This window comes from Malaclemys terrapin, chromosome 4 (assembly GCF_027887155.1).
Source record: "Malaclemys terrapin pileata isolate rMalTer1 chromosome 4, rMalTer1.hap1, whole genome shotgun sequence".
Lineage (NCBI taxonomy): Eukaryota > Metazoa > Chordata > Testudines > Emydidae > Malaclemys > Malaclemys terrapin.
In genome coordinates, this window is record NC_071508.1 from 27,813,097 (window position 1) to 27,838,803 (window position 25,707).

Here is a 25,707-nt window from a genome sequence, read left to right on the forward strand (position 1 = left end):
CAGAGCTGGTCAAACAGCAGCAAGGATTTGACAAAATGTTGTGCTGAAGTCTTGAACTTTCACCCCAAGGGGGCAGCTCCCATGTGCATCCCCCATTCAGAGCAGGGCGGCTTATAGCACCTGGGAAGCCACCCATGGGGTGGGAGGAACTTCTCCGGCCAGAATTGCTGGCTCCCTGCAGCATGATGGGAGTGACGGTGATTCTAGTCTGCCTTCTCCCTGATCTGTCAGGGCCGCGCTTCACTAACGGAGGCAGGTCTCCCATAGAGCACACCGGCGGGAGAGTCTGTAGCCTGTGTGCCCCCTGCGAGGAATGTTCTAACCCTTCTCTCCCAGTGTGTAGATGCCCAGAGCTTCTGAAGGGCTCAGCCTCCAACGGGAACTCATGTGCTGAGCCCTTCTCGCAATCTGGCCCTAGCAGAGACTCTCTTCTTCCCTGAATGTGGAGCCCCCCTGTCTCATCAGCCATCTCTGTCTGCCGCTGCTTCCCAGTCGTGCAGGCCAGGTAACTAACTCTCCCTAACTGGAATCCCACAGGAGCCAGCCCCACAAGCCCACCAACAACCCCAATGCCTCCAAGTTGGCCCAGAAGGTGGGCAGTGCCGACGGCTGCCCCCGCTGTGGGCAGGCCGTGTATGCTGCTGAGAAGGTGATTGGCGCTGGGAAGGTAAGACAGCAGTGCCATGGGGGGAGCTGACTGCAGGGTGGTGGTTCCTGAGTCAGCATGTGGCTGGGAGCTCTGAAAGGGTCCATGGGCCAAGCCCAGATGCTATCATGGGCCAGATGTCCAGCACCCACAAATGGGGCTGGATTTTTAAGAGCTCAGCTAGTGCCCAACCTGCTGTGAGTTTTCTGGAGAATCTGACCCCTATGGGTGGTGCTGGCCCCTTCTGAAAATTCTTGTCTTTATGGTACATACAGGTGGCAGAGAGCCGCACGCATGGGATAGCCACAGGTCCTCTCCATCTCCCTAATCCTGGGGGATTATGGCTGGTCCCTTCTCCTGCCCCCCTCCCCATGCCCTGGGAGGAGAATGATATGCCTCACAGGCCTGGGCTGGAACACACGTCTGCTACAAGGAAATTGCCACGTTGGCATTCTCCCCTTAGGCTCTAAAAGGCTGGATCTGGCTTCCACAGCCCAGTTCACCCAGCTGCTGGCTTCCTAGGTCTTCAGTCCGTTGGCTCCTCTCTCCTTCAGCGCTGGCCCCTGTATGAGGCAGGGTGATGAAGTCTCCAGACTGTCTTTGGGTTTTCCCCTGGCTTTGCCCTGTGAACACATACAGCTCTGCTAACTCAGCTGTAGCATCTCCTGCTATTCCAGTCCTAGACTCTGTCCCGTCCACCAGGAACTCTGTGCAGTCCTGACCTGCAGCACCCTCCACTAGTCCAGCCTGACTCGTGTTACTGGGTCCTCAGTAGGGCTGTGATCCCCATATGTGTAGCTAGGACTACTGGGGCCATGTCCCATGGTTCTACGTGCTGCAGCAAGCTGAGGTGCTCTGAGTCTCTCCCAGTGAATTGTGGGAGAACTTGTCTGTCCTGGGCACTTGAAATTGTGGGAAGGCATCGGAGGACTACTGGCTTTCAAGTCGGTTTAGCTCAGTGGTTCTCAACCTGCAGCCCGCGGGCCACTTGCGGCCCAATCAGCACCAAGCTCGGCCCATGTGACATCCTCAGGGCCATAGAGGTTGTATTGGATGTGGCCCACAATGGTAAATAGGCTGAGAACCACTGGTAGCCTGTGTCCTCACTGCAAAGTGGGTGGGTCACCAGCCTGAGCTGAAGTGGCCAGCTAGCCTGGGTTGAAAGCACCATAAACTCGAGTGAGAGGGTTTTGTGTGTGGATGGGAGGGGGGTTAGGGAAACACCCAGGTAAGAACCCGTTGTGACCCAGCAGTGAAAACAGACCCTTAGAGTAAGGATCTGGGCACAGTGTTTAGTGGGAGACTTCGCATTCTACATCTTTAAGTAGCTGAAGCTGGAAACGTTGCTGTGTCTAAACAAACTGAGAGAGGATACAAGCGTGTCTTGAAATGTACCGATAGTTCTGCTGCTGGTGGAGGTGGCATAATTCCGCCTATTGTCTCCGCCTCCTGCCTCAACCCCAAGTCCACATTTTATTTTCCCAAAATGGTTCCATGTTTCCCAAAGCAGTTTTTTTTTTTTTTTTTTTTTTAAACGCCTGTGTCAGCAGCTCTCACTATTTGCAGTTTAACTGATTTATCCATTAGGAACTCGGGGAGCAGCTGGGAGAGCCCTAGTTTTAAAAGTCAGCCTGGTGCCTTTGGTCTCAACATCGGGGTGTAAGTTTCCTTGGTGTGCCTGTTCTAATTCTAGTGCTTTAGGATGCATTCATCTCTAGAATATGGAGCCAGGGGCTCTCGCCAGAGCCTTAGCTGGTGCGAGTCGAATCGCCACCGCTTGGTTGACTTTAGAGGAGTTGTGCTGATCAACAGCAGCCTAATGTTGAAGAGTTAACTCTTTACTGGAGCAAATCCTAAACTATGGGTGGCTGGTAGTTTGGAAACAAGATTAAAGGAGCATGTTTTACCTGTGATGTGTTTCATGCCTGACTGGTTGAGATCCGGGTTAGACCAGCCTCTGTAATCCCACTCGCCTGGAATCTTTTCTGATGAGCCAATTAGTTTTGTCTCACCAGGGTAATGAGTGGTTTTCCCTGAGCTGATCCGCTGGGTGCAGGGGTAGCCCATGCTCACAGCATGGCTCTGTCTGAGGTCCTGGGGTCAGTCCCTGATGCAGACAACCCGTCGAGGGGCATCGTGTTCCGCGGGGGATGGAATATGTGAGCTAGGCTAGGGCAGGACGCTGTTTCCCAGGGAAATTTGGCTGTGACTTGGGACTTGTGCTCAGAAGCTTTAAAACCTCTTTAAGGAGGGGCCGGGCACTGAGGGTCCTGCCCAGACAAAAGGAAGTGTGATAAAAGCCAACCCTTCCATGTAATGTTGGGGATACCAGCCAGGGACTACAAAGGGGTAAAGCCAAGGGTGTGCTGCTAGAAACAGCTACACTGCGGGGACCTGAGTACCACAGAGTCACGCTCACCTTAAATCCACCGTCCCATGGAGTGGGACACTGGTCTGACCCGGGCTCTAGCATGGCTGAATCCCTTCTGGGGAGAATGGGATTGTGACTGTGGCCTCGGGACAGGTGCTTTTCACTGTACAGCTTCCTCTGCAGCGGGGCCCTGGGGGTACTGCCGGGGAGAGCCAGGAACTGACATGCCCAGGGGTGGCTCTATGTTTTTTGCCACCCTAAGCATGACAGTTAGGTGGGGGGCGGTGTGCTGGTTGCCGCGAGGGCGGCAATCAGGCAGCCTTCGGCGGCGTTTCTGCGGGTGATCTGCCAGTTCCGCGCCTTCGGCGTACCCGCCGCCGAATTGCCGCCAAAGCCGCGGGACTGGTGGACCTCCTGCAGGCATGCTGCCGAACGCAGCCAGACTGCCGCTCTCACAGCGACCGGCAGGCTGCCACCCACGGCTTGCCGCCCCAGGCACACACTTGCTGCGCTTGGACATGCCCTGGGTGTCCTACCGGTGGGCGACTGCCTGAACGGCTCCCTGCTCTGCTCCCCGCCCCCTCTGACTGCTCTCTGCTCCTCTCCCCGCAGTCGTGGCACAAGGCCTGTTTCCGGTGCGCCAAGTGCGGCAAAAGCCTGGAATCCACCACGCTGGCTGATAAAGATGGGGAGATCTACTGCAAAGGTGAGTGCCCCCCTTCCTGGCGTGCTGGCATCCCCAGGACCTGGGGGAGAGAGGAGTCCAGAGCAAAGTCGGGGAGGGGGCATTGTGGGGGTGCATCTTCAGGGAGAATGAATTGCTGACCCCAAACCAGCACACGAGATGCTGAGAATTGTAGGTCCTGCTAAAACACTGGAGGGTAGCTGATATTGAAATGTGAATGGAGGGAGGTGCTGTCCGAATGGCCCCAGAGGGGCAGGGATGTACCCGGGGAGCACCCCGCGTATGGGAACAGCGAGCACTCGGACTCTCTAGTGGCCTGGCACCTTGTGGGTTAACGCCGCACCGGCCACACGGGCTGCAGAACCACTGGATCTCTCCCCATCTAGCACCTACAGATGACCTCACCCTGCTCCACTGGGGCCATAGCCATGCTGGTCTAGGTTTGTGGGGGCGGCTGGTGGCCTCTGGAAGTGCCAAGTGAGTCTAACATGTCAGTATCTTTCAGTGGGAGTCCGTAAAACCCCTAATGCTTCTGCTTTTGAAAGAGGTGGGCAGTGCCCACCCTGCCTGCCCTAGTAGCCCCCTGGGGGGGGAAGGGCATCACTGCCTTCATTTCCCTTTCCTGCCTATGGGGCTGTTGCCACCACATCCTCCCCTCCTCTCCCCATACCCCCCCGGGGGGAAAGCCAGGCTCCTTTGCAGCTGTTCCCAAAGTGCTGCAGCCGGCAGCCAGGTTGCCCATGTGTGACTGGCTGCAGAGTCTCCTTGTGTGTGTGGCCCCAGCTCCATACGGGGGAACTCGCCCTGCTGCTGCCCGGGTTTGTGTCCCTTCCGGTTGGTCTCCGGGGTGGACAATCGCATAACTTTCATTGCACCAAACTCTGCCCGAAACCAGAGACTCTGCCATCCCTGATGATTATCCCGGGAGCTCTGCCCAGGGCTCACTGACAGTGACTCTGGGGGATTGTCACTTGATGAGGGCTGGGGTGTGGGTGGGATCTAGGAGAAGGGAGAGAACTCCATGTGAGCCTGATCTCTGGGGTTCGGCTGGGAACTCTTGTCCACATCGAGCAGTAGAGGTGAGAAACTAACACAGGGTAAACTTTAAACCCCCTCCCCCACCCTGGCAGTCAGCTAACAAGGGCAACTATCTCCAGGCTGGGGGAGATTTGCAGTGGATAGGGAACCAGGCTGGGAGCCAGGACGCCTAGGTTCTGCTCCCAGCTCTGCCGCTGACATTGCTGCGTGATCTTGGGCAAGTCAGTTCCCCCCCTTTGTGCCTCAGTTTCCCTTGTTCATAAAGGGCTTTGAGATCCTCTGATGAAAGGTGTTAACCAGTCCCCATGTGCTTGTTTCTTCACCCTGTTTCCGCCTGCCTGAGAGATGGGGCCAGATCTGAACTCTGGGAACGAGCCTATTTCAACAATGACCCCACACCGTAAAACCAGCTCCCCCATCATCCCTATGTTCCCAGTGGCTGACACCCTTCCCTTCCCTGTGTCGTCATCACTCACGGCTTCTCCCTTCCCACAGGATGCTACGCTAAGAACTTCGGGCCCAAGGGGTTTGGCTTCGGGCAGGGAGCCGGCGCGCTCATCCACTCCGAGTGAGCTGTCAGGATTGGCATCTCCGCCTCTCCCCTGCAGGGCCGAGTGCTTCGCCGATACCAGGCTCGTCCAGACCGACCTTCAATCGTGGATCAAGACAGCCCGGTCCTTCCCCCACTTCCTGCCAGTGCTTCTGTCAATAAACTCCTGCTTATTCTAACTAGACCACCACCCACTTGCCTGCTGGTTTCCTGACCCAAAGCTCACTGAACTAACAGGAATCTTCCTGTTGACAGCCGTGGGCTTTGTCTCAGGAGTGAAAAGCCCTAGCATAGGCCAAATGGCCTTGATGCCCTCACATGCTCGTGCAGAGAACTTTCCACGCAGCTGGGGAGTGTCACTTTGTAGGTAATAGGCTCACCTGTGAAACCTGGGTGCTCTGGGGCTCTGAATGCAGCCAGCCATTGGGACGTCAGAGGTGTATAACAAGCCTTATTCAATCGTTCCTAGATGTAAAAAAATCAAAGCTGGCAAATGATTGGGGCTTGTGGGTGGGTTATTGTTCCTCTGGAGACAAAGGGAGACAGAGATCCAGTGACTGATGTGAGTGAGAGATAGCGGGAGAGGAGAATATTTTTTAAATTGTGTATTGTATTAAAAATACTAATTGGAGGGACAGTCCAATATAAATCACCAGCCAGCTCCCCAGTGGTGTACATCGTTCTAGCTCTATTGACTTCAATACAGAAATGTGAAGTTACATCCTGGTTCTAAATCTAGTAAACTAGTGCGCTTTCAAAAGTGGCCACTGACTCAGATTGCCTCAGGTCGGGGGGCCGACAGGGTGCTGATCTCTTTCAGAACCACTGCAGCTCCCACTGATTTCAAAAGGGTACTTGGCACATCTGAGACTCCAGACCCAAGCTGCCTGTTACAGTGTTCCTAAAAAAACGATGCCCAGCGTCACTGGCTAACTTGGAAACATTTGGCCCAGATTTCTCTTCCCTCATTACTAACAGCACCGTAGCCTATTAACCCGAGAGCGTAGAAACAATCCAACTTGCTTTTCACTGTTTATGCCACGGTTTTGTGTTTCTCTCAGTTTGAACATTGAGGTCAATTTCATGCTTGTTTCACAGTTGATGCTGCAGTGTTTGGGTTGAAAACTCTGCCCAGAAATTTTTGTATGTTTTTAAAAAAAACGGGGCCAGTTTTGCCCTCAGTTACAGTGCTGTATGAACAAACTTTCCCCAGTACAGTTCTCATTATGGGGCTACAGGTGCAGCTTTGCTTTGATGAGCTTAGATACCATCTTGAGCAGAATAGAAAGATGCAAAAACTGAGCAAGGAATAATAGAACATGGGATCACACAGAGCATTCTATGGGTTTATACCTAAAACTTCACTAATTCACTGGGCATCATTCCTTCCCTTCACGGTGTTACCTGGGCAAAGATCACAGCTTTCATTTCTCCTGTTTCCTCCTGAAGCAGAGATGTCTAGGATTCCACATACCTTTTCCACAGTGCAGGAGAAACATTATGTCGCAATATTTCTACTGTATGTGCCATGTATGAGGATTTTGTTCAAGCAAAATTATGTATTCAATAAAGCTCTGAGAATGAGGCTTTTGTTCAGTCTCTTCTTTCCCTAGCAATAAGAGGAGGGATTAGTCACATCAGAGGGGAAGCTCCTTCTTTGGCTTCATGTGAAACTGACTCTGTAGGAAGGGAACAGGCTGCTACTTTTAGAGAGCTGGATCAAAGCTACTTTATTACCCCACTGCTTGGGTCATCAGCAGGATTTGAACCTGGGACTATCAGTGTTATACTATTAGCTACTTGTATCTCCTCTAGCTGATAGCACTACTAGACTCTTACTAGGAGCAGCATATGGGGGAGACAGGCCATATGCTGTGCTAAAGTAGGTTATACTGTATTAATTAGTCGGATCACAAGTGGCATGAGTTTAATCTCACCCTAGGGCCCCAATTTCTTCACCCCACTGATGCCCAGTCTGTGGACATCTAAGCCCAGGACAGGAGCGACTCTGAGTCAGGCCTGGGCTGTAATAGCAGAACTACCTGGCTTATCCCTCATTAACTTCAGTCCCAAGCACTGCAGCGTGTGTAAGGGACCCAGGCTGGAGCTGCTGCCCCTCAGCGGGTTCCAGGGGTCTGGATCCTTCATTCACCATCTTCACCTGTTTCCCAGGAGCTCTTTCCATCATGGCTCTGGCATCAGAGCGCTCCGTGGGGAGGTGCAGGGCTCTCACCCCAGTGTGCAGTCAGGCCCCTCCTCTTAGCCCAGCAGCAAGCGGAGGCAGCTTGTCTCCCTAATGGCGCCGGCAGAGCTCTGCAGGAAGGAAGGAATGGAGCCTGGCTAGCAGGGCCGGCTCTAACTTTTTTGCTGCCCCAAGCAGCAAAAAAAAGCGCCGCCCCCCCCGAACCCCTCCCCGCCGAGCGCCGCACCGCGCCGCTGGAATCCCCCCCCCCGAGCGCCGCGAACCGCGCCGCCCCAACCGCCGCGCCGCCGGAGCCCGCCCCCACGCTGAGCACTGCGCTGCCAGACCCTCCCCCTGAGCGCCGTGGCCCGTGTTGCCCCCGCCCCCCCGCGGAATGCTGCACCGTGCCACTCTGCCCCCCGTCGAGCGCTGCAGCCCCCCCCCCCCGGAGCGCCCCCCGCCGAGTGCCGCGCGCCAGAGCACCCCCGCCCCTCCCCGCGGAATGCCGTGCCGCCACCCGCCACCCCAAGATTGGCCGCCCCTTACCAGGCGCCGCCCCAAGCATGTGCTTGGTTGCCTGGTGCCTGGAGCCGGCCCTGCTGGCTAGTGACAGGGTGTGCTCTCCTCAGGACACCACAGTAACAACAAGACGTCTCCCTCTGCCTGCCTGGTTGTGCAGCAGCAGGGCAAACGCCCCCACAGCTGTTTGTGGTGCCGAGGTCAGTGCTCTACGGGGGACAACTGCCCCTGCTGTCAGAGCACAGCGAGGACACTGCTGAGAACAAGGCTGAATGGGTCTCATTTGCCCCCAAGAGATCTGTCTAAAGCCCAGCTGCGACATGGGGGTATTGACACTGACGGAGATCTACAGATGGACGGAGCGGTACGTGTGCTAATACTCAACCTAATAGGCACCCTCTGTGCTAAAGAGAGGCCATGGGAAGCCACAGGTCGGGGTTGAGAGGCAGCAACACAGTTGTGTGGGGAGCCCAGGGCTGGAATAGCAGGGGGCTGCAGGTCAGGATTGAGGTCAAGGGCTGTGTGTGGCTTGGAACTGAAAGGGGGGGCTGCAGGCCAGGAGCGAGGGGCACTTTCAGAACAGGGGTGGGGGGGAAGAGTTGCCACACCTCTGTGGGGCTTTTGGCTCCTAGCTGGACCCATAGGGATCCAGAGACCTTTTTGTGGTAAATGGTATTGGTTTCTTTGCCAAGTTCCCAGCCACCACCAAGGGGCAGGGTATGCCCTGATAATAGGACTTGGTAAAGCACAAGGCTGGGGGTGATGTCCAATCTACCGTGCCCTTCAGTTACCCTGGCACAACTGGGGCGAACTGACGTTAGCTCTGATCCCTGGCTCCATGACAATGATGAGAAGTTGTCCCTAAACCCACTGGCAGCGGTGTTAAGTGACTGGCTCCACTCGGCTGCTCCTTGGGAAGGGAAGGGCTGGGGAAATTCAGAATCTGAACCCAACAGAGTTGGGTGAGTGTCTGTGCCCTCTGCTGGCAGACTCCTGGGCACTGCAGGCTGAAATACCAGGAGGAGCTCCAGGGTACCTAGGCATTAGATAGGGAGGGGAGGTGGCTGGGAATTTTCCCACGGAGTACATCTGGATCAGAAGGTTTCTCAGGTGCAGGTGGAATTTCGAGGGGGATGGGTAGAGAGAGGCCAACTGACCCAAAATAGCCAATAGCCCAAGGGCTAGGGCCATCACCTGGGAGCACTGGTTTGTATCAGGCAGAGCAGATCCCCTACATGCCAGATGAGGGCTATAACCACTGGTCTATTGGCTTTTTAAAAAGATCTTGGTTTCCTTGCTAGACAGAACAAAACCAAATCCCCAGCTCTGATGTTTTTTGTGAAAGGGAAGTGTCATTTTCCAGCCAGCTGTAATGGGGAGGTCACTTAAGAGTCTGGCACGTGTCTGTTCAAAGCAAGCTTCTTTCCCACTTGGGTAGGAAGGATGCCCCAGTTGTTAGTGTGTGAGCCTGGGAGTGGGGAGACCTGGGTTTAAGGCCCTGATTTGCAAGAGCTGGGGCACGTCCCTTAGCCTTGCTCTGCCTCAGTTCCCCAGCTGTACAATGGAGCTAATGGCCCTCACCTCATGAGTGCACAAAGGTAAATGTATTACAGGCTCTGAGGTGCTCAGATACTTCTGCACTGGGGGAAAGATAAGCACATGAGCCTGATTCAGCACAAATGCTGGCAGGTTTCACAGGCTGGGCCAAGGCTGGCTGGGGTTGGTTTGGCCCATGTACATTGTTAGGTCTGTGCATGAGGCCCAAGGAGATGGGTGGCTATGCAGGTGTTAGGGCCAATGGAGACATTTGCTGTATTATCTCCACACCCGGGGAGACCTCATCAGTCAGTGCCTCCAAGAGACAATGCACTTTCTCAGGGCTGTGCTCTTGGTTCCCTGGGCAGTCCTGGCTCCCCGGCATGCAAAGCCATGCTAACCTAACTGGGGAGCCTCCTTCCTTTGCTGTTTTGCCCTGCAAATCAGAGTGGCATTGCCATGGGGCAGGGTGATAGCAGTGAAGCAGGGTGTTACTGCCACCATCTGAGGCATCGCTGTTTGTGTTGTGGCACCATGTCTATAGGATCCCATGCTCTGGGTGTCCCTAAACTGCTGACTGCCAGAAGCTGGGACTGGACAACAGGAGATGGCTCGCTTAATAATTGCTCTGTTCTGTTCATTCCCTCTGAAACACCTGGCATTGGCCACTATTGGAAGGCAGGACACTGGGCTAGATGGACCTTTGGTCTGACTCAGTGTGGCCATTCTGATTTTCTGATCTGATCTCTTGAGAACATTCACAATAGGTCAATGGGCTAAGATCTTTCTCTAGTACTCCCTTGCCCAGCAGTCAGGGCTGTGGTTTTATATCTGGGTTTTCATTGCTTTCTTTCGTACCCCTCTCCTTCCTCCTCTTTCCCTTCTAGTTTTCACCTCTTTCCTCCTTTTTCTTTCTCTCTCTCTTCTTTGCTGCATTGCATTATGGCTGTGGGAGGGCCGAGTCCTGAGTCCTGCCGTGGGCTGACCTCGCAGTGCAATGACATCACCCAACCGTGTGATGAGCTGTGACATCGCAACGTGGTGACACCATGCTATGGCAGGGTGACCTCACGGACCAGGAGTTTCGCTTCTTAATCCACTGCAGGGCGGATGAAGTGTTACTGAGAGCATGGCACGGATGCATGGCAGCTGCAATACTGGAAGAGTCAAAGGTGGCCACATCCCAATTCCAGATCACCGAGCAGGCTCTCTGGATTTCCTGTTGACAATGGGACAGTTACAGGTCTCTGACACCAGGTGGCACTGTGGAGTCATTGCAGAGAAGGGCCCTGCTCTGTTCAGTTCCCATAAGGGGTGATTGTATTGCAGGCCAGGAGTGGGGAATTTGAGGCCCAGGGCTAGATAGATTTGGGAAGGAAGAAGCCATTCTGAGCTCTGGCTGCAGCTCATGTGGGGGCATGCTGTCATGAGTTGGCACCAGGGTGTGATGCTCTGGCATTGTCACAGAGTGCAGGAGATGCGGCCTGTCCCCCTGCTAACCCGGACCTGGCCTGTGGTGTAGGGGATAGACCATAAAACCACAATCCAACCCTTACGAGTGCCTGGGTCTTCCCAAGTTGCAGTTGCTTTGTTGCTGCTTCTCATGACATCGAGGACTAATGATCACCCTAAACTTCATGGGCTCCCCTCCCCTGCAGCTCTGGCGATGCCCCTAAATCCCAACCCACAGCCCCCTGCTGCTCCGGTCTTGCCCCCCTTCCCCCAGTTCTGCCAACACGCTTCAGCCCTGCTCTGCTATTGCAGCCCTGGGCTGCCCACACACAGCTCTGTTATGGTGCCAGCTCCTTGCTGCAGCCCCCAAATCTAACAGCCAGGTACCTGCCAAGGTCCAACTGACACTGTAGAAATGTTCTGTGCAACAGCCTCCACCATGGTTAAACGCTGGTCAGTCATGCAGCGCCCTGTGCCTGGTTCTTACTATAACCTTGGCTTATAGGTTGGGTCAGGGACTTCATTTGGTCCAGTCTATGCTGCAAGATCAAACCTGTGTGGCGGGGACACAACGGTAAAGTGCGGGTCGGGTCCCTCTTGGTTGACATAGAGGATAACCTACTACCGCTGGCAGCCAATGGTCCTTTAGCTCACATAGGAAAGGTGTGTGCTTGAGTCTTGGGTTCAACTCCTGAAGCGGGTTGTAATGTAGGACAGGGTAGGTGGGACTGAAGTTAACCCGAGGAGGCCTGCTCATGCTTTTGGTTACTCCAGATTTACCCCATGTAAGTAAGGGAGGAACTGGCCCTTGGAAACACTAACTAGTTCTTGGGTACAGCTTCCGCTGGGATTTGCGGCCCCAGCCCTTTTAACGAGGGGTAATTAGCCGTGTCTCACTCTTATCACAGACTTGCAGCTCTGGCCATATCCAGTGGCTGCCCTGAGGCTGACGATGGCTGAGAAATGTGGGTGATCAGTGGCTGCAGGCTGCATTCGGGGAGGCTCTTTCCAACAGCACCTGCGCTCCGCTCCCCTGGGCAGCACCATCACTAGGATGCAGGGAGTGGCTGGAGGTGACATTCGAATGGCAGCCATGCCGGGGGTGGGGGGTCTGAGCCATTCGCTGGGCAGCTGGCCCAGCTCTCCTCAGCCCTGGCCAGGGGCATCCTCCCACCTGCCTACGCTGGGTGCAGCATAGCTGATCCCCAAGCTCCTCCAACACCAGCCCAAGCAGGGGCCCTGGACCCTGGATCACAAACAGCACGTGGGCACCTCCACCACTAACTTCTGCCAACCCAAGAGCACAGTATGGGCATTTATCCCTCTATGGCAGCTAGTGTGGCTAAGAGCCTTCTTCTGCTGCCTGCCCAGATCTCTGCTTCTTTAGCTCAAGCAAGAGAGGCTGGTGAGTTTAGTGCTGAAGGTCCTAGATTCAAACCTGTGGTCCCCAACCTTTTCCATGGGGCGGGCGCCAGACGACTAATCTCCGAGGACTGTGGCCGCCGGACAAGCAGCTGCCGAAATGCCGCCATGAAGCAGCAATGTCAAGAGGCATCGCCACCGAAATGTTGTGGCATTTCGGCGGTAGTGCTTCATGACGTTGCTGCTTCTCGGTGGCATTTCGGTGGCTGCTTCTCCGGCGGCCAGTAGGTGGGCGCACATGGATGCCCCGGCGGTGCCATGGCACCCGCGGGCACCGCATTGGGGACCCCTGATTCAGACCCTGCTGACAACACAGGAAGGGGTGGTGACATCTCTATACTGCATGGACCTGATCTCCCATCCTGTCCCTGTCAGCGAGGCGTTTGTCCTGGTTTCTGTACCCCCCAAGTCTGTGATGCTGGCTGCTTGCCTCACAGACCATCCCACCAAGCCTGTCATCTTGCCCTTCCACTGCAATGAGCCCTCTCTAGTATCTGTGCTGTTAGAGGATGACAACCTACTACTGCTGTCAGTTAAAAGCATTACCCCTTTAGCTCAAGTGGCAAAGGCCTGAGCGTAATGCTGAAGGGTCTGGTTTCAAACCCAGCACCTGCCCTGGTGTTTCTAGTTTTATAATTCCCCCCCCCCCTTCCCCAAAGCCAGAGGGAAGCACCAGACCATAATAAGGTCCAGAAGACAAGAGAGAGCCCCTTTGTGGGGATGTGCATATGTGAAACAACTGATCAAGCCAATGTGTGGGGGTTGGCAAAGCTGCACACAACCCCCCTAGGTTGCTCGTATCTGGGGCCACTGGGCCTGCCTGCTGCTGGGGTTCATTTTCAGGGGCGTGGCAGAGGCTGGGTGCGCCAGGCCTATGAGGCATGGTCGTATGGGCAGACCCCCCACCCCCGCATGGCTGCCACATACCAGACTCAGACCCCACCTGGCCCGGCTGCTGCCATACGAATGACTCTGATCCTCGCCTGGCACCCGTGCTGTGCAAACAGCTCCATTCCCGGGTGCATCTTGCTGCTGAGCAAAGGGATTTACGCTGCCCGCCTGCCAATGATTCAGGCCTCAGACTGGCACATCAGCCCTGCAACCCACTAACCCTCCCTCTGTACCCAGGGGCTGCCGCTACCCGGCAGTCAGAAAAGCCCTGGCTGTCCAAACGGCACTGGGGTGGAACCGGGGCTGCTCCGCAGGGATCCCCTCCCTCCCCGGCCGCGTGTGTGCGCCAATTTGTGAATGAATCTCAGCTGCAAGCCGAGGCCGCCCCCAGCCTGCGTTTGGCTGGGAAGGATGCCTGCCAGGCAGGAGGGGCGTGGGGCGAGGCTCCGCAGGGGAAGGGAGCCGAGCCGGGGCATGCCGCGACACAGCCCGGGCGGAGCAGCCCGGGGGATCGCGCCTGGCTGCCCTGCGCTGCAAGCGGAAGGGGCCGCGGTTCTCGTGCCCAGCCGGAGCCGGGCGCCCCGGGACCCCGGGCTGCAGGGGATGCCCCGGCGGGGGCCGGCCCGGCGGCCATGACCCCCCCGCAGGTGCTGAAGGAGGGGGTGCTGGAGAAGCGCAGCGGGGGGCTGCTGCAGCGCTGGAAGAAGAAGCGCTGCCTGCTGACCGAGGAGGGGCTGCGGCTCTTCGAGCCCGGCGGCTCCCGCTGCAAGGAGCTGGGCTTCGCCCGCATGCGGGCGGTGGAGTGCGTGGAGTGGAAGCGGCGGCACGTCTACTTCACCGTGGTGACCGACAGCGGCTGCGAGATCGACTTCCGCGGCCCGCGGGAGGAGCCTGGCTGGAGCGCGGAGATCGGCCTGGGGCTCGTGCGCTTCCAGAACCGGCTGGCCATGCAAAGTGTGCGGGCCCGGCACGGCGCCAGGGCGGGTGAGCAGCGGGGTGAATCCGGGGCGCAGCCCGCGGTTCCTTGCGTTGGAACTGGCTTGTCCCCGAGGAAGGAAACTTCCCTAGAGCAAAGGGCTGCTCAGAGGGGGAGGGGGTCAAATGGGGTAATTTGCCCCAGGCCCCCACGAGAATTGCAACTTGTTTTTTATGGAAGGGCCCCCGAAATTGCTTTGCCCCAGGCCCCCTGAATCCTCTGGGCAGTCCTGCTAGAGCATGACCCCTGGAGGATAACAACTTACCGCTACTACCAGCCAAAGGGGCCACTCCTTCAGCTTGCCTGAGAGGGGTCTCTGCTGTGTCTTACCTTCACCCCCTGCTGGTGCCGGGTGTTACCCCGCCCATGCCAAGGGTGATGTGCCAGTCAGCTTGCCCTTCCCAGAGCCATCCCAGTCCTCTGTCTCCAGGCCCCGCTTTTCCCTCCCTGTTTTCACTGCAGGGCCTGTTGCCTGATTTCCTGGGGTGCCCCCAACTTTCCTGGATTTCAGGGGGAGCTGCGGGTGCTGGGCTGGGTGCTGCATGTATTTACACTGTGCCAGTCGGGGTCTAGCCTCCCCCAAGGGCCCCTGAGCTGCTGTTTCCGTGCCCGGGTGGGGATGAATTTCAGTGCCTCTGTCTGGCCTGGCAGGATGATCCCACCTCAGCAGCACTGGGGAGGGGCAGGGGCAGGTTGGGAGAGGGCCAGGCACAGATCGTGTCTCCCCCGAGTGCCAGGCACTGCCTTGAGCTCATAGGGTTTCTGTAGCCTTTGCCTGGAACCTGTCTATGGGCTGATGATCCACTAGCAGAGTCACCCCTCTCCTTGTGCCAGAGCCCTGCTACAGGAGCCTGCCTTCCTTACCGTAATGCTGCTGCCCTGGGATCTCAGCGGGCAAGCCCGGTTGTTTCAGGACTGTGTTGCCAGTGCCCTAACCCCTCCCCCCTGCTTTGGAGATGATGTGCCAGGTCCCGCTGCCTGCCTCCTGGGCATGCTCCAACCTGGGCAGGTGCTGGGACAGCTGCAGATCCCCTTGGCTGGAGCAGTCCTGAGCTCCACGGTGGATTGGAGTGTCGGGGAGAGGCGGGTTGGATGGGAAGCAGCTGGACCTGGCTCCTAAACCCTGCTCCAGCATGTGCGCCAATCCCCTGGCTGATTTCCACAGTGCTGTTCAGGCACTTGGCACTGCTTCCATGGGGGATTGGGGCTGGGAGAGCTGATCCCTCTACCTGGTGAGTGGGGCAAGGCTCCCGCCCCCAGGCTAGTGACAGCATCCCCATGATGGGAGAGGTCCCCTCCCAGCAAGCCCTGGCCCTCGGGGTGGCCATGGTGACCATAGCGCTGCTGCTGTGGAACTTGGAGCTCTCAAGCTGGAAAACACCCCCGGGTCTCTTCTTTGCTCCCACAGACCCAAAGCAGGGCTCGATCCTGCAGGGTGCCTGGGAGCCCAATTCTCCACTACCCCCTTCCTGTGTTTGGGGCAGGGAGGGGGGGCTTCAAGCCACCTTTGCTCTCCCCGTGTTCTGGGCCTGGCCTGGGCTCTCCATCTGTCCTGGCTCAGGTAGAGCAAGCAGTGGCTTATATCACAACCCTGTGTGCCCCCTTCTCAGCTCCCTCCTCTGGCCTGAACCCAAGCTGGGGCCAGATTCCCCCAGATGTAAATAGGTGGAATGCCCCCATACACTTCCCCAGAGTCTAGCTCGCTTACCCCAGGTCTGAGCTGGGCCCCTCCATGCCCAGATGAACTCCCAGGTGCCCATGCCAGCCAGTCCCCTGGCCCTGAATTGGGCAGCCACCCTCGCTAACCGGTGCATTCCCTTTGGCAGCGTTCCAGTACGACCCGGCCCCGAGCGGCCAGGCCACAGACCCGGAGGGGCTCAAGGGAAGGACGGGGATGGCGGAGGGGCACTCGCCCGCCAGCGGGGAGAACGGAGTCCCTGGCTATGAGTGAAAGTGGAGCCCTGGCTTTAAGAGGGACAGCAGGCGTTTCAGCGCCAAAGGCCCAATGAGCCTGGACCGCATGTGCCGCTAGCTGCTGAGAACCGCCCCCCTCCCTGCTGGGCCATTCCTGCTTCCCAACAGCCATAGGCGGTTGCACCATTCTCCAAGCGCTCCGTATAGCTTGGCCCAGGGATCCGGGGCCCACTGGTCCAGTCGAGGGCCTGCAGGAGAGGCAGGAAGGGGAGCACCTGGGGGATAAAAGCAAGAACCAAAGCAGGATTGTTTTGCGCTTCATCAGCCTGCTGCTGGCTGGACGTCAGAAGGGACTCGACCATGCTAGTGAGCCGGGGAGCCCATCCCACCCGCCGGACCTGCCATGGCTCTGCTGCCAAGGCTCAGCCAAGGCATCTTCGTGATCCACAGGTGCATCCCTCGGCGACAAGCTGCCCCGTAGCTGAGCTGGTTGGGGCCGTGATGAACTGGAAATCAGCTGCCCTATGTCTCTTCTCCCGAGACTGTTCCTGCGGGACTGGAGTGGCTGGAGATCCAAGCTGAAGATGCTAAATTTCAGCATCCAGAGATTGAGCCTGGTGGGATGTCAGGGTGTAGGTGGGGGCAGGTTCCTGAGCGGAGTGATTGTGTGGTGCCACTCCCCAGTTTGGCTGGGGCCTGTGTGACGACAGGCTTCAGCGAAAAGGCGCCAGCCTGTCTCAGCCAGTGACCTGTCTGGACAGAGGGGTTGTGAGGACAGCCCTGAATGAATTCCTCCCCTTGAAACAGACAGTGCAAGCGCTCGCACGCCCTGCCCCACTGGGTCAGACTGGCTCTCCTGCCAGGATGGGGAGTCGCTGCTGTTGGTGTGTCGGGACAATCGACAATGCGGGCACCTGGGCCACTGACAGCAAAGGGCGGTTTGTGTCTGAACGCTTTGGTCATGGCTCATCAGACGATGCCCATTCTGCACGCTGCTGCTGCTTGATTTGCATCTTCACCTTGTGGGGGTTGGTCTGGGGTGAACGGAGGCAGGGTGAAGGTTACCGGAGAGACAGGTCTGATGTGGGCAGTGTGCTGGGGCAGTTCCCCCATGCACAGATCTGCAGATGCCCCTCAGTCCTGGTTTGCAGCCCCCTGCTATTCCAGCCAGGGACTCCCCCAAATACAGCTCTGCCCATGCCCCTCAATCCTGACCTGCAGCCCCCTGCTTTTTTGGCCCTGGGCTTTCCCCCCACCTCGACCTGCCACAGCCCCTCTATTGCACCCTGCTGTGCCCATCCTGGGCCTCTGTGTGAAGGCCAAGCTGAGTGATAATTTTGTGACATGGACCAATAAACATTACAGGGAGAGCTCCTCTGCTGTGATCATTTGTTGGGTGGGGAGTGGCCACCTTGCTCCAAAGAAAGAAGAGAACTGATTGACAGCCCAAAGCAGCCATGTCCTGAATGCTCCTTGTAAAGGGATTTTTATATGATTAAAAATGACCACTGGGGATTGAAATGAAACATTTGAACTAGAGGTGTAACAATCTGAAGGGGAGCACTGGACGTGTTCTGTTTCATGGCTCGCACACAGAGAAGTGAGATAAAAACACAAATACTCTTGCTCGAAGGTTGCAACGTCCCACTCCTTTATTTCTGAGAATTCATAGTGCTAAACCAGAGAGAGACAAAGCAGGCTGCTCCCTGAAGGCAGAGAGGCACAACTCATCCCATCATTTTCTAGTATCAAAGGGGTAGCCGTGTTAATCTGGATCTGTAAAAGCAGCAAAGAGTCCTGTGGCACCTTATAGACTAACAGACGTATAGGAGCATGAGCTTTCGTGGGCGAATACCCACTTGCATCTGAAGAAGTGGGTATTCACCCACGAAAGCTCATGCTCCTATACGTCTGTTAGTCTATAAGGTGCCACAGGACTCTTTGCATCATTTTCTAGGCTGCTTCGCTCCAGGCTGCCGACTGACGCAGATCACGCAGCTTCTCTCTGAGGCCCCTAGCCTGCAAGCAGGACCAGGAAATCCCTCAAGCTTAAAGTGATGGCTTGTCCTTTGTAACCAGTTTCCAGTACACCACAGCAAGGAGACCCATGGAGTGTCCCTTGTGCTACAGCAGAGACAGGCCTGGGCTGTGGTGAATGCAAAGGGGGCTGCAGGTCACAGACAGACCCAGCGGGTCTCTTTAGCTTCCACAGCCTGCGCTGTCCTGTCAGTGCACAGTGGCCTGTGCTCCTGGACTGCCAGGGAGAAGGAGGGATTCTCAGATGAAGCCTGGGAGCCTGAGATTAAAATCAATGGAGGGTCTCAAAGCCCTGAGAGGTGGCAAACAGCTTAGAAAACACAGCAGCAGCGCCAACAGGAAGGGCTAGTGCTGGGCTGGGGGGCTGTGCCCACCGTCAGCCCATTGCCCCCTGGGGCTAGGATTTCCCCTGCACCAGGCAACACAGTTGGGATTAGGTGGCATTACAGGGATGCCCAGGCCTCATCCTGGCCCTGTAGGCAGGGGGAGGCCACCCACTGTGCAAGGGTGCTTGTGCATTTCCTTTTGCAGGGGCTGATGAACCATCCCTTCCATGTAGCATCCTCCACCCCATCCACCCTGGGACCTTTCACTGAGGGCCCAGCAATGAGAGGCCAGTTCCCTAGTGACAGATGGTTCTTGCCCTATATGGCATGGCACTCCCTCAACCTTCCTTATCCTTCTAAGTAACAATGAGGTCTCAGGCCTTGCTGGGGGAGAGTGGCCGTGGCAGCTCGGGGTGTGGTTTGGTGGCTCCCCAGATTGTTCATCGAGTGCCCATAGCCCAGGTGAAGCTCTGGGAAAACACTGGCCCTCAAACCCTGCTCTGCTCCAGCTGGTTTGAGTTTGACACAAATATTTTGCAAAGCTCTCACAGTCGGGATGACAGCACCTGCTCTGGCCTCACGGGGAAGGGTTAACATCACCCCTTTGATGTCCCTGGACCCGGCCGGCTGCAGACCCATCGCTGAGGGGAGGCAGTCTGGAACTCTGCGAGGCGGCCCTCCAGAATCCAGTGGGGAGACAGCCTAGAACGCAGAGAAGTTGCAGCCTGGAACCCTGCGTGAGCCTCGAACCCTGTGGGGAGACAGGCAGTGTTTCTCTTTGGCCTGTGCTGCTCTGGGCACTTGCTGTTCATCGCAGCTTTGCTGCTGTGGGTTTTGCAGGGACCAGGTTTCTAGGTATTTAAAAAACACGTTCAAGCATCTGGTTCTCGCTCTGTGTCTGTAAAACGCAGCCCTAAGGTATGTGCTGCCTCTGGCCAGGGCTCCTTCTCTCCAGCTGCTCCTGGCAGGCACGTTGTTTATGGGCTGAGCAGTGGGAGCACGGACGTGAAGCACGGCACTGGCAGGTACGAATGTGGGCCAAGGTGCCAGCTTCTTATCAGAGGCAGGTTCCTCTGGAATGGGATGCATACTTCCAGAGGGGTCACTCCCCCAACGGGGAAGTGTGGGTGGGTGAGACTATCTGCACCAGAACCGCAGGGGGTGGGCTCCATGCACGTCCGGAGCGAAGCCAAGGCTTGCGCTGACCCCTGTGAGCTGCAACGGAACCAAGGTGTGAGGCAAGACTCATGCTTCTTGTGTGCTCTCGTCGCTCCCCCTGCTCAGCTGGGATGGGCGTGAATCACTCAGCGCTGGAAGGAGATGGAGGTGCATGCTCTCAGCTATTTCCAAAACGGAGCGAATCTGTTGATGAAACATGGGCATTTCCACATCCCATCTGCTGGCCCCTAAGGATGTGGTCGGTGCCCAGCATGGCACAGCTGGGGTCAGCTCCTCATGGTATCCACTACTGGGGATGGTTCCTCGCCCCCCAGGGTCCCTGTAAACTCACTGCCAGCTGGGGATGGGGCACTAAAGCAGGCCCAGGGGCCTCCCATCAGGAGCTCAGGTTCACTCTGTGTGCATGTATCTGGGCATGTCCTGCACATTCTGCAGCTGGGACTCCGAACCAGACCCCATTGTGGCTTTCTCAGTGCTGCCAGCCCCACTCATGCCCTCTGCAGCGCCTCAATGTAACAGACGTAGGCCTGAGCGTGTGATAGGTGTTCTCCCAAGCAAAGGCCAGTGACATATATGTGCATAAGCCAAGTCAGGCACACACTTCCCGGGAGGGGACAGGTCCCTCTCTGCACGCAGCCTGTTTTCTTGCTGTCGGTGTGGAGAATTAGTGGAAGGGAGGAAACACATGCAGTGTGTCACCAGCTCTCATGATTTTTTTGGCCAGTCTTGTGATATTTAGCGTTTTCCCTAAAGCCCCAGCTCCCGGAGTCATGGGAGTGAATGAGGATCTTGGCTCGCATTTAACAACAAAGCATCCAGTCCTGGTTGCAGAGGGAAAGCTGGAAAACATGACCCAGGAGGCAAAGAAACAGAACCCAACATTTTTACAAACTCTCCTGATTTTTAAGCCAATCTGGTGTTTTGGGGCCTGACTTGGGAGTTGTGAATGCTTGGGGCTGGGCGTGCTACAGGGGGGGTGAATTCCCACATGCTCCTCAACAGCTGGAGGGGAAAAGCTTTATTTGTGACTTCACCTCCAACCTGTTACAACACGACAAGCACCTCCCCGTCCCTGGTCAGGAAGCAGGGCCTGCAGCAGAGCCAGCCTGGGGCAACCTAATGAGCACAGCTGGCCTGTAGCAGGCTGCCTGATTGGCTGCCCCATCGGATTGGTTTGAAGAGTCAGCAGACTGGCTCCTAAGCGCAGCAGCAGCAGATGTTTGGTGGCTGCTAAAAGCACTTGCCCACAGTTGCAATAGCTCCTGCGCCTGTTGCCCCCCAGCCCTGTTCCTGCCTTGTCTCACTCCTGACCCTCAGCTCCGATTCCTGACTCTGACTCTGACCCTTGGCTTTGGCTGCTGACTCCTGCTCTAACCACTAGCCCTGACTGCCCAAGTCCCAGTATCTTATACCCCCAACACAGGTACCGGCTATACAGATAGGGAAAGCACAGCTGGAAAAGCAATCCCCACCAATGCAAGTCCCCGCATTCACACTAATGCCCCACAATCCCCTGCACCTGTGCTCTGACTCCTAGCCATTCCGGGACTCTATAAAGCTAATGGGGCCTTTCTTACCTCCCTGCTCACTCAGGCTGTGAACAGACTTCAGGTCTAAGCTGCAGCATCTGACTAAACCCACTCCACAAATCCCCATTTGCTGGGAAGATTCTCTCTAGCAGGAGTGGCTCAGGTAGTGCCCCCAGCCTCCCACACTAGCTGCCTCTGTCTCTGTGGTTCTCTTTTCAGAGAGCTGTGCCGGAAGCTGGAAAGAGGCTGATGCGCAGACGGGCAGCCATTGCCATGAACAAGTGAAAAAGACAAATGGGTGATAAAAGGGATAATTAAGAAAAGGAGCAAAGTGAATGGGTGTGGACTGCACTGCTGGGTGCACCATAATCCTGATCTGCCCTGAGAACCATCCCATCTCGCCATAGTTCTGCTGCTGCTGCTCCTCAAACTTGACCCCTCCCAGCCCGCTCCCCCCTTGCTATTCCTATTTTGGAGTCTCTCCTGAGCAGAGACCAGATGCTACAAAACCAGGAGGAGGTTTGTTGGATGTAGATAGACACCAGGGACTTGGAACGAAGCCCCAGACATATTTAGTGGTGGGGCTGACCCAGGAGAGGAGTGGTTAATATCCAAGCATGCTCTGGAGCACATTGGGCATGGGAGAGAGGTTGAGATCATTTTACTTTCTGCCTTTGAGGGCTGAATTTTAATATACAGCTTCAGAGGGAAAGGTCACCAAGAGTCTGTAATGAGCATGCAGCAAGGTCGTCCCAGCTAGGCTGCTGCTGACCATGCACAGGGGAGGGGCCTGCTCCAGCCATACCAGCACCTTATACTGGGCTAGCCTGCGATCAGCCTCACGAATCCTGTGAGTAAACCCACACCGCACATAGGGAAACCTCACACAGAACTCTGCCCCCAAACAGAGACACCACACAAACACACACACAAGCCCCAGCTCCGGGAGTCAGGTGAGTCAGTGAGAATCTCAGCTTGCATTTAAAAAAACCAAGTGAGTTTCCCACTGTGGTGGTTGTGAAGAAAAGCTGGATACGTGACCTGAGTAGGACCACACCCTAAAGGATCAGACACCAGAAGGCAAAGAAAAAGAGCCCCAAAGATGATGTTAAAATCTCATGATTTTTAAACCTGTCTTGTGATTTTTGATGGCTTTGGACTGGCAATAATGAGGAAGCTCAGAGGCAGCCAGAAAAGCAAAGAAAACACTTACTAGAACTTTTCCTAACCCCATCTGCCTTTCACTGGTTAATTCCAGCGGTGGTGGTGGGGGGTTATATGTAGCCACCAAGTCAACAAGGAAGTGAGGCCTTAGAGGAGGCAAAGAGCTACTGAAAGATTGATTCAGGGATCACAAAAGGAGACGGGGCCGGCAATACTGGCTGTATCTGTTAAATGATCAGCAGGGAGATAGTTTGCAACACTGAAGTTCAAAACATCATCAGTAGGGTTCAGAGTTAAAAGCCACAGCGATGCACAAAGACAAATTCTTTTAGCACTAGTAGAACTACAATGTTATAAAGCCAGTGTAAGAGACATCAGAAACAGGCCTGGTATTCCTTGCAGACATCACTGCATCAGTGTCACGACTGATGGTTTTCTTTGCAACCTAAAGATCTAGAATCTTTGGACCTGATTCTCCTCTCACGCTGGTGTAAATCAGGAGTGACTAGTGGCTCTATCCCACTCCTGGGGTCATGGGAACAACATCCTAATTCTGTCCAACCCCAGCAGTAGTCAGGAGGCTCCTTCCCCAGGTGCCACCCCTGAACCCCTGAATTCTGCCCACTATGCTCCAAAACTAGCTCCCTGTGCTGGGGTGTACAACCCCCGCACCGGTACGGAGAGCGTTAAGGGGAACTGGAGAGCTGAGTTAGTGCATCTGGAGGCACAGAGAAAGGGTGTGGGCTCAGAGAAGGACAAGACCCAGCTGGGGAGGGCCTGGGGTTGGGGACTTGGCCAGGCTTGCAGAGTGGAGTGAGTTGGAGTGGTTGGCAAGAAGGCCAACAGCATATTCGGCTGTATTCACAGGAGCATTGCCAGCAGATCGAGGGAAGTGATTCTTCCCCTCTATTCGGCACTAGTGAGGCCACATCTGGAGTATTGCGTCCAGTTTTGGTCCCCCCACTACAGAAGGGATGTGAACAAATTGGAGAGAGTCCAGCGGAGGGCAACAAAAATGATTAGGGGGCTGGGGCACATAACTTACGAGGAGAGGCTGAGGAAACTGAGGTTATTTAGTCTGCAGAAGAGGAGAGTGAGGGGGGATTTGATAGCAGCCTTCAACTACCTGAAGTGAGGGTCCAAAGAGGATGGAGCTCGGCTGTTCTCAGTGGTGGCAGATGACAGAACAAGGAGCAATGGTCTCAAGTTGCAGTGGGGGAGGTCTAGGTTGGATATTAGGAAACACTATTTCACTAGGAGGGTGTGAAGCACTGGAATGGGTTACCTAGGGAGGTGGTGGAATCTCCATCCTTAGAGATTTCTAAGGTCAGGCTTGACAAAGCCCTGGCTGGAATGATTTAGTTGGGGATTGGTCCTGCTTTGAGCAGAGGGTTGGACTAGATGACCTCCTGAGGTCCCTTCCAACCCTGATATTCTATGATTCTAAGTAGCTGCAGACTGCTGGAGTCCAGAGGGGCTGCCATGCTAGGTCTCACCACAAGGAGGCACTCTAGAACGGTGGGGTTCGTGTTCCGGCCTAAGGATAGAGGCAGATGGGACTGATCTTGGCTCGGCCCAGTAAAGAGCCCAGGCTGGATCCTCAGCTGGCGTAAACTGCTGTTGCTCCATTTGCTCCAATAGCCCCTTTACCCCGGCAGAGCATCTGGGCTCAGGCCTGGTTTGGAAGCCCTGCGAACACAGGGTGGGGAGGCTCTTGCTGGGGCCTTCTGGGATTCTGTCTAAGGAAAACATGGATAAACTTTTGCTCTCTCCCTCCCCCTTCCCCTTCCTCTGCCCTGCGGGAACCTTTCCCTGAGTCAGCTGCCTGGCGGTAAATCTCTCACCCACGCAGACAGCTGCGCCCCAGCAGGGAGCCGCCGTGGGGTTAACCCTTTCCCAGATAGGATGGAAGGAAGGAAGGAAAAACCACATGGAAAAATAAGGGACAAGGCTTTATTTTAAGGGACGTTCCAGGGACACACCATTTCCCTTGGCATAGCATGTATTTTTCTCTCAAATGTACACTTCTGCTGCCCTCAAGTATACTGGGCAATGATCCTAATGGAATGTTTAAAGTGGTACTGATCAGTTACATCTTAAAACCAGGGACGGTGGGAACCCTATGGCACAAATCAATGAAGTAAGGGACTCCCCCTTACAACAAGGGACAGGTTGTCACGCTATCCCTGGGTGCTGCTGGTTGCAGAGGGGGGATCCAGATGGGGGAGGTTGGTCCCTCCTCTGTTCCAGGGTTCTGCTGCACCCAGGTTGCACTCCAGGTCCCTGTGCTGGCAGAATGCAAGGGATGGGGATGGGGATGGGGTGAGGGGCTCAGTGCACTGGAGCTTTGGCTGGAGTTCAGAGCTGATGCTGGTCTGGGTCGGGGACGTGGTGTGCGGAGCTCAGGCTGAGAGCAAATTGCCTGAACATATGTCCCGGCAGCGCCTGCTGCTGCCCTTGCCCAGGGCTTGGGCTCTCAGCAGCTGCATCCAGACAGGAAGTCTGGGGTTTTCTTTTGGCGGGAAGGGGAAATCTCTCCTGTTAACCCCTTACAAGCCTTTGCTCCTGCTGCAGCCTGCTCTGTGCATGTCTGCAGGCTCTGGTGGGGCCTGCTGTTCTGTAGCTGCCCAGGGTATGACTGTAACCCAGGGGGTGGTGGTAAATTCCCTCCCCCCGGGATGTGGCTGGCTCAGGAGCCTGGTGAGGGGCTATGAGGTCTCTGACCTGGAGGCTGCTGGCTGGGAGCACAACCCACGTCGTCCCCATGAGAGTCCTGGTAGGTGCTTGTGGGGAAGCAGCTTTGGAGCAGGACTTTTGTCTAGGTCCCATGGACAAGTGTCCACATTGATCCCCCTCCCCCACCGCGCCCATGCTGGCAAGCACAGCAGAGAGACCAAGGATTGAATGTATCATGGATACCAGACCCCCCCAGCTCCTGGGCCATAGTCAGGAGAGATCACAGGGACCTGAACTGGCCCAAGTTGTCCCTGTTCTGTAGCTAAGCAGAGCTCGGCACTGTGCCCCTGGCACCTCTTGCCAGCGCTGAAGTGACCCTCGGAGATAGAAAGATGGTGGCTGGGTGGCGGTCAAAGGGGATTCTGTATCTGTCTCCCTCTGGGCCTTGTGAGGTGCTCCCTGCGGCATAGGGGCCATAGGCCCCCACCCTTGCTGCCAATGCAGCATCTCCCCAGCAAAAATCTCTGCTAACCGGAGAAGACATTTCCCACCAACAGCAGAAAACGGATACCAGCGTGGAAAGCAACACAGGCCCTCAGCTGGGCAGTGCCTGA

General features: G+C 56.0%; 2 protein-coding genes and 1 long non-coding RNA gene across 4 annotated transcripts in view; 2 read left to right on the forward strand and 1 right to left on the reverse strand.

Moving 5' to 3' along the window:
- Positions 1-6,875, forward strand: part of CSRP1 (cysteine and glycine rich protein 1) — a 30,313-nt gene extending 23,438 nt beyond the window's left edge. For both annotated transcript variants that reach the window (XM_054024675.1, XM_054024676.1), the window contains exons 4-6: positions 538-667; positions 3,630-3,723; positions 5,236-6,875. In XM_054024675.1, coding sequence (XP_053880650.1) covers positions 538-667; positions 3,630-3,723; positions 5,236-5,312 — 301 coding nt within the window. In that variant the 3' untranslated portion in view covers positions 5,313-6,875. The remainder of the gene's footprint in view (positions 1-537; positions 668-3,629; positions 3,724-5,235) is intronic.
- LOC128835308 (uncharacterized) lies at positions 5,793-16,088 on the reverse strand. Its single transcript, XR_008444629.1, has 2 exons — positions 15,133-16,088; positions 5,793-7,603 (listed from the first exon to the last, which is right to left on the reverse strand). It is a non-coding gene; the product is annotated as an uncharacterized LOC128835308 (long non-coding RNA).
- Positions 13,714-17,552, forward strand: PHLDA3 (pleckstrin homology like domain family A member 3). Its single transcript, XM_054024677.1, has 2 exons — positions 13,714-14,276; positions 16,095-17,552. Exons 1-2 carry the CDS (start codon positions 13,925-13,927, stop codon positions 16,217-16,219), a joined length of 477 nt encoding a protein of 158 aa, XP_053880652.1. The 5' UTR covers positions 13,714-13,924; the 3' UTR covers positions 16,220-17,552.
- The last annotated feature ends 8,155 nt before the right edge of the window (positions 17,553-25,707 follow it).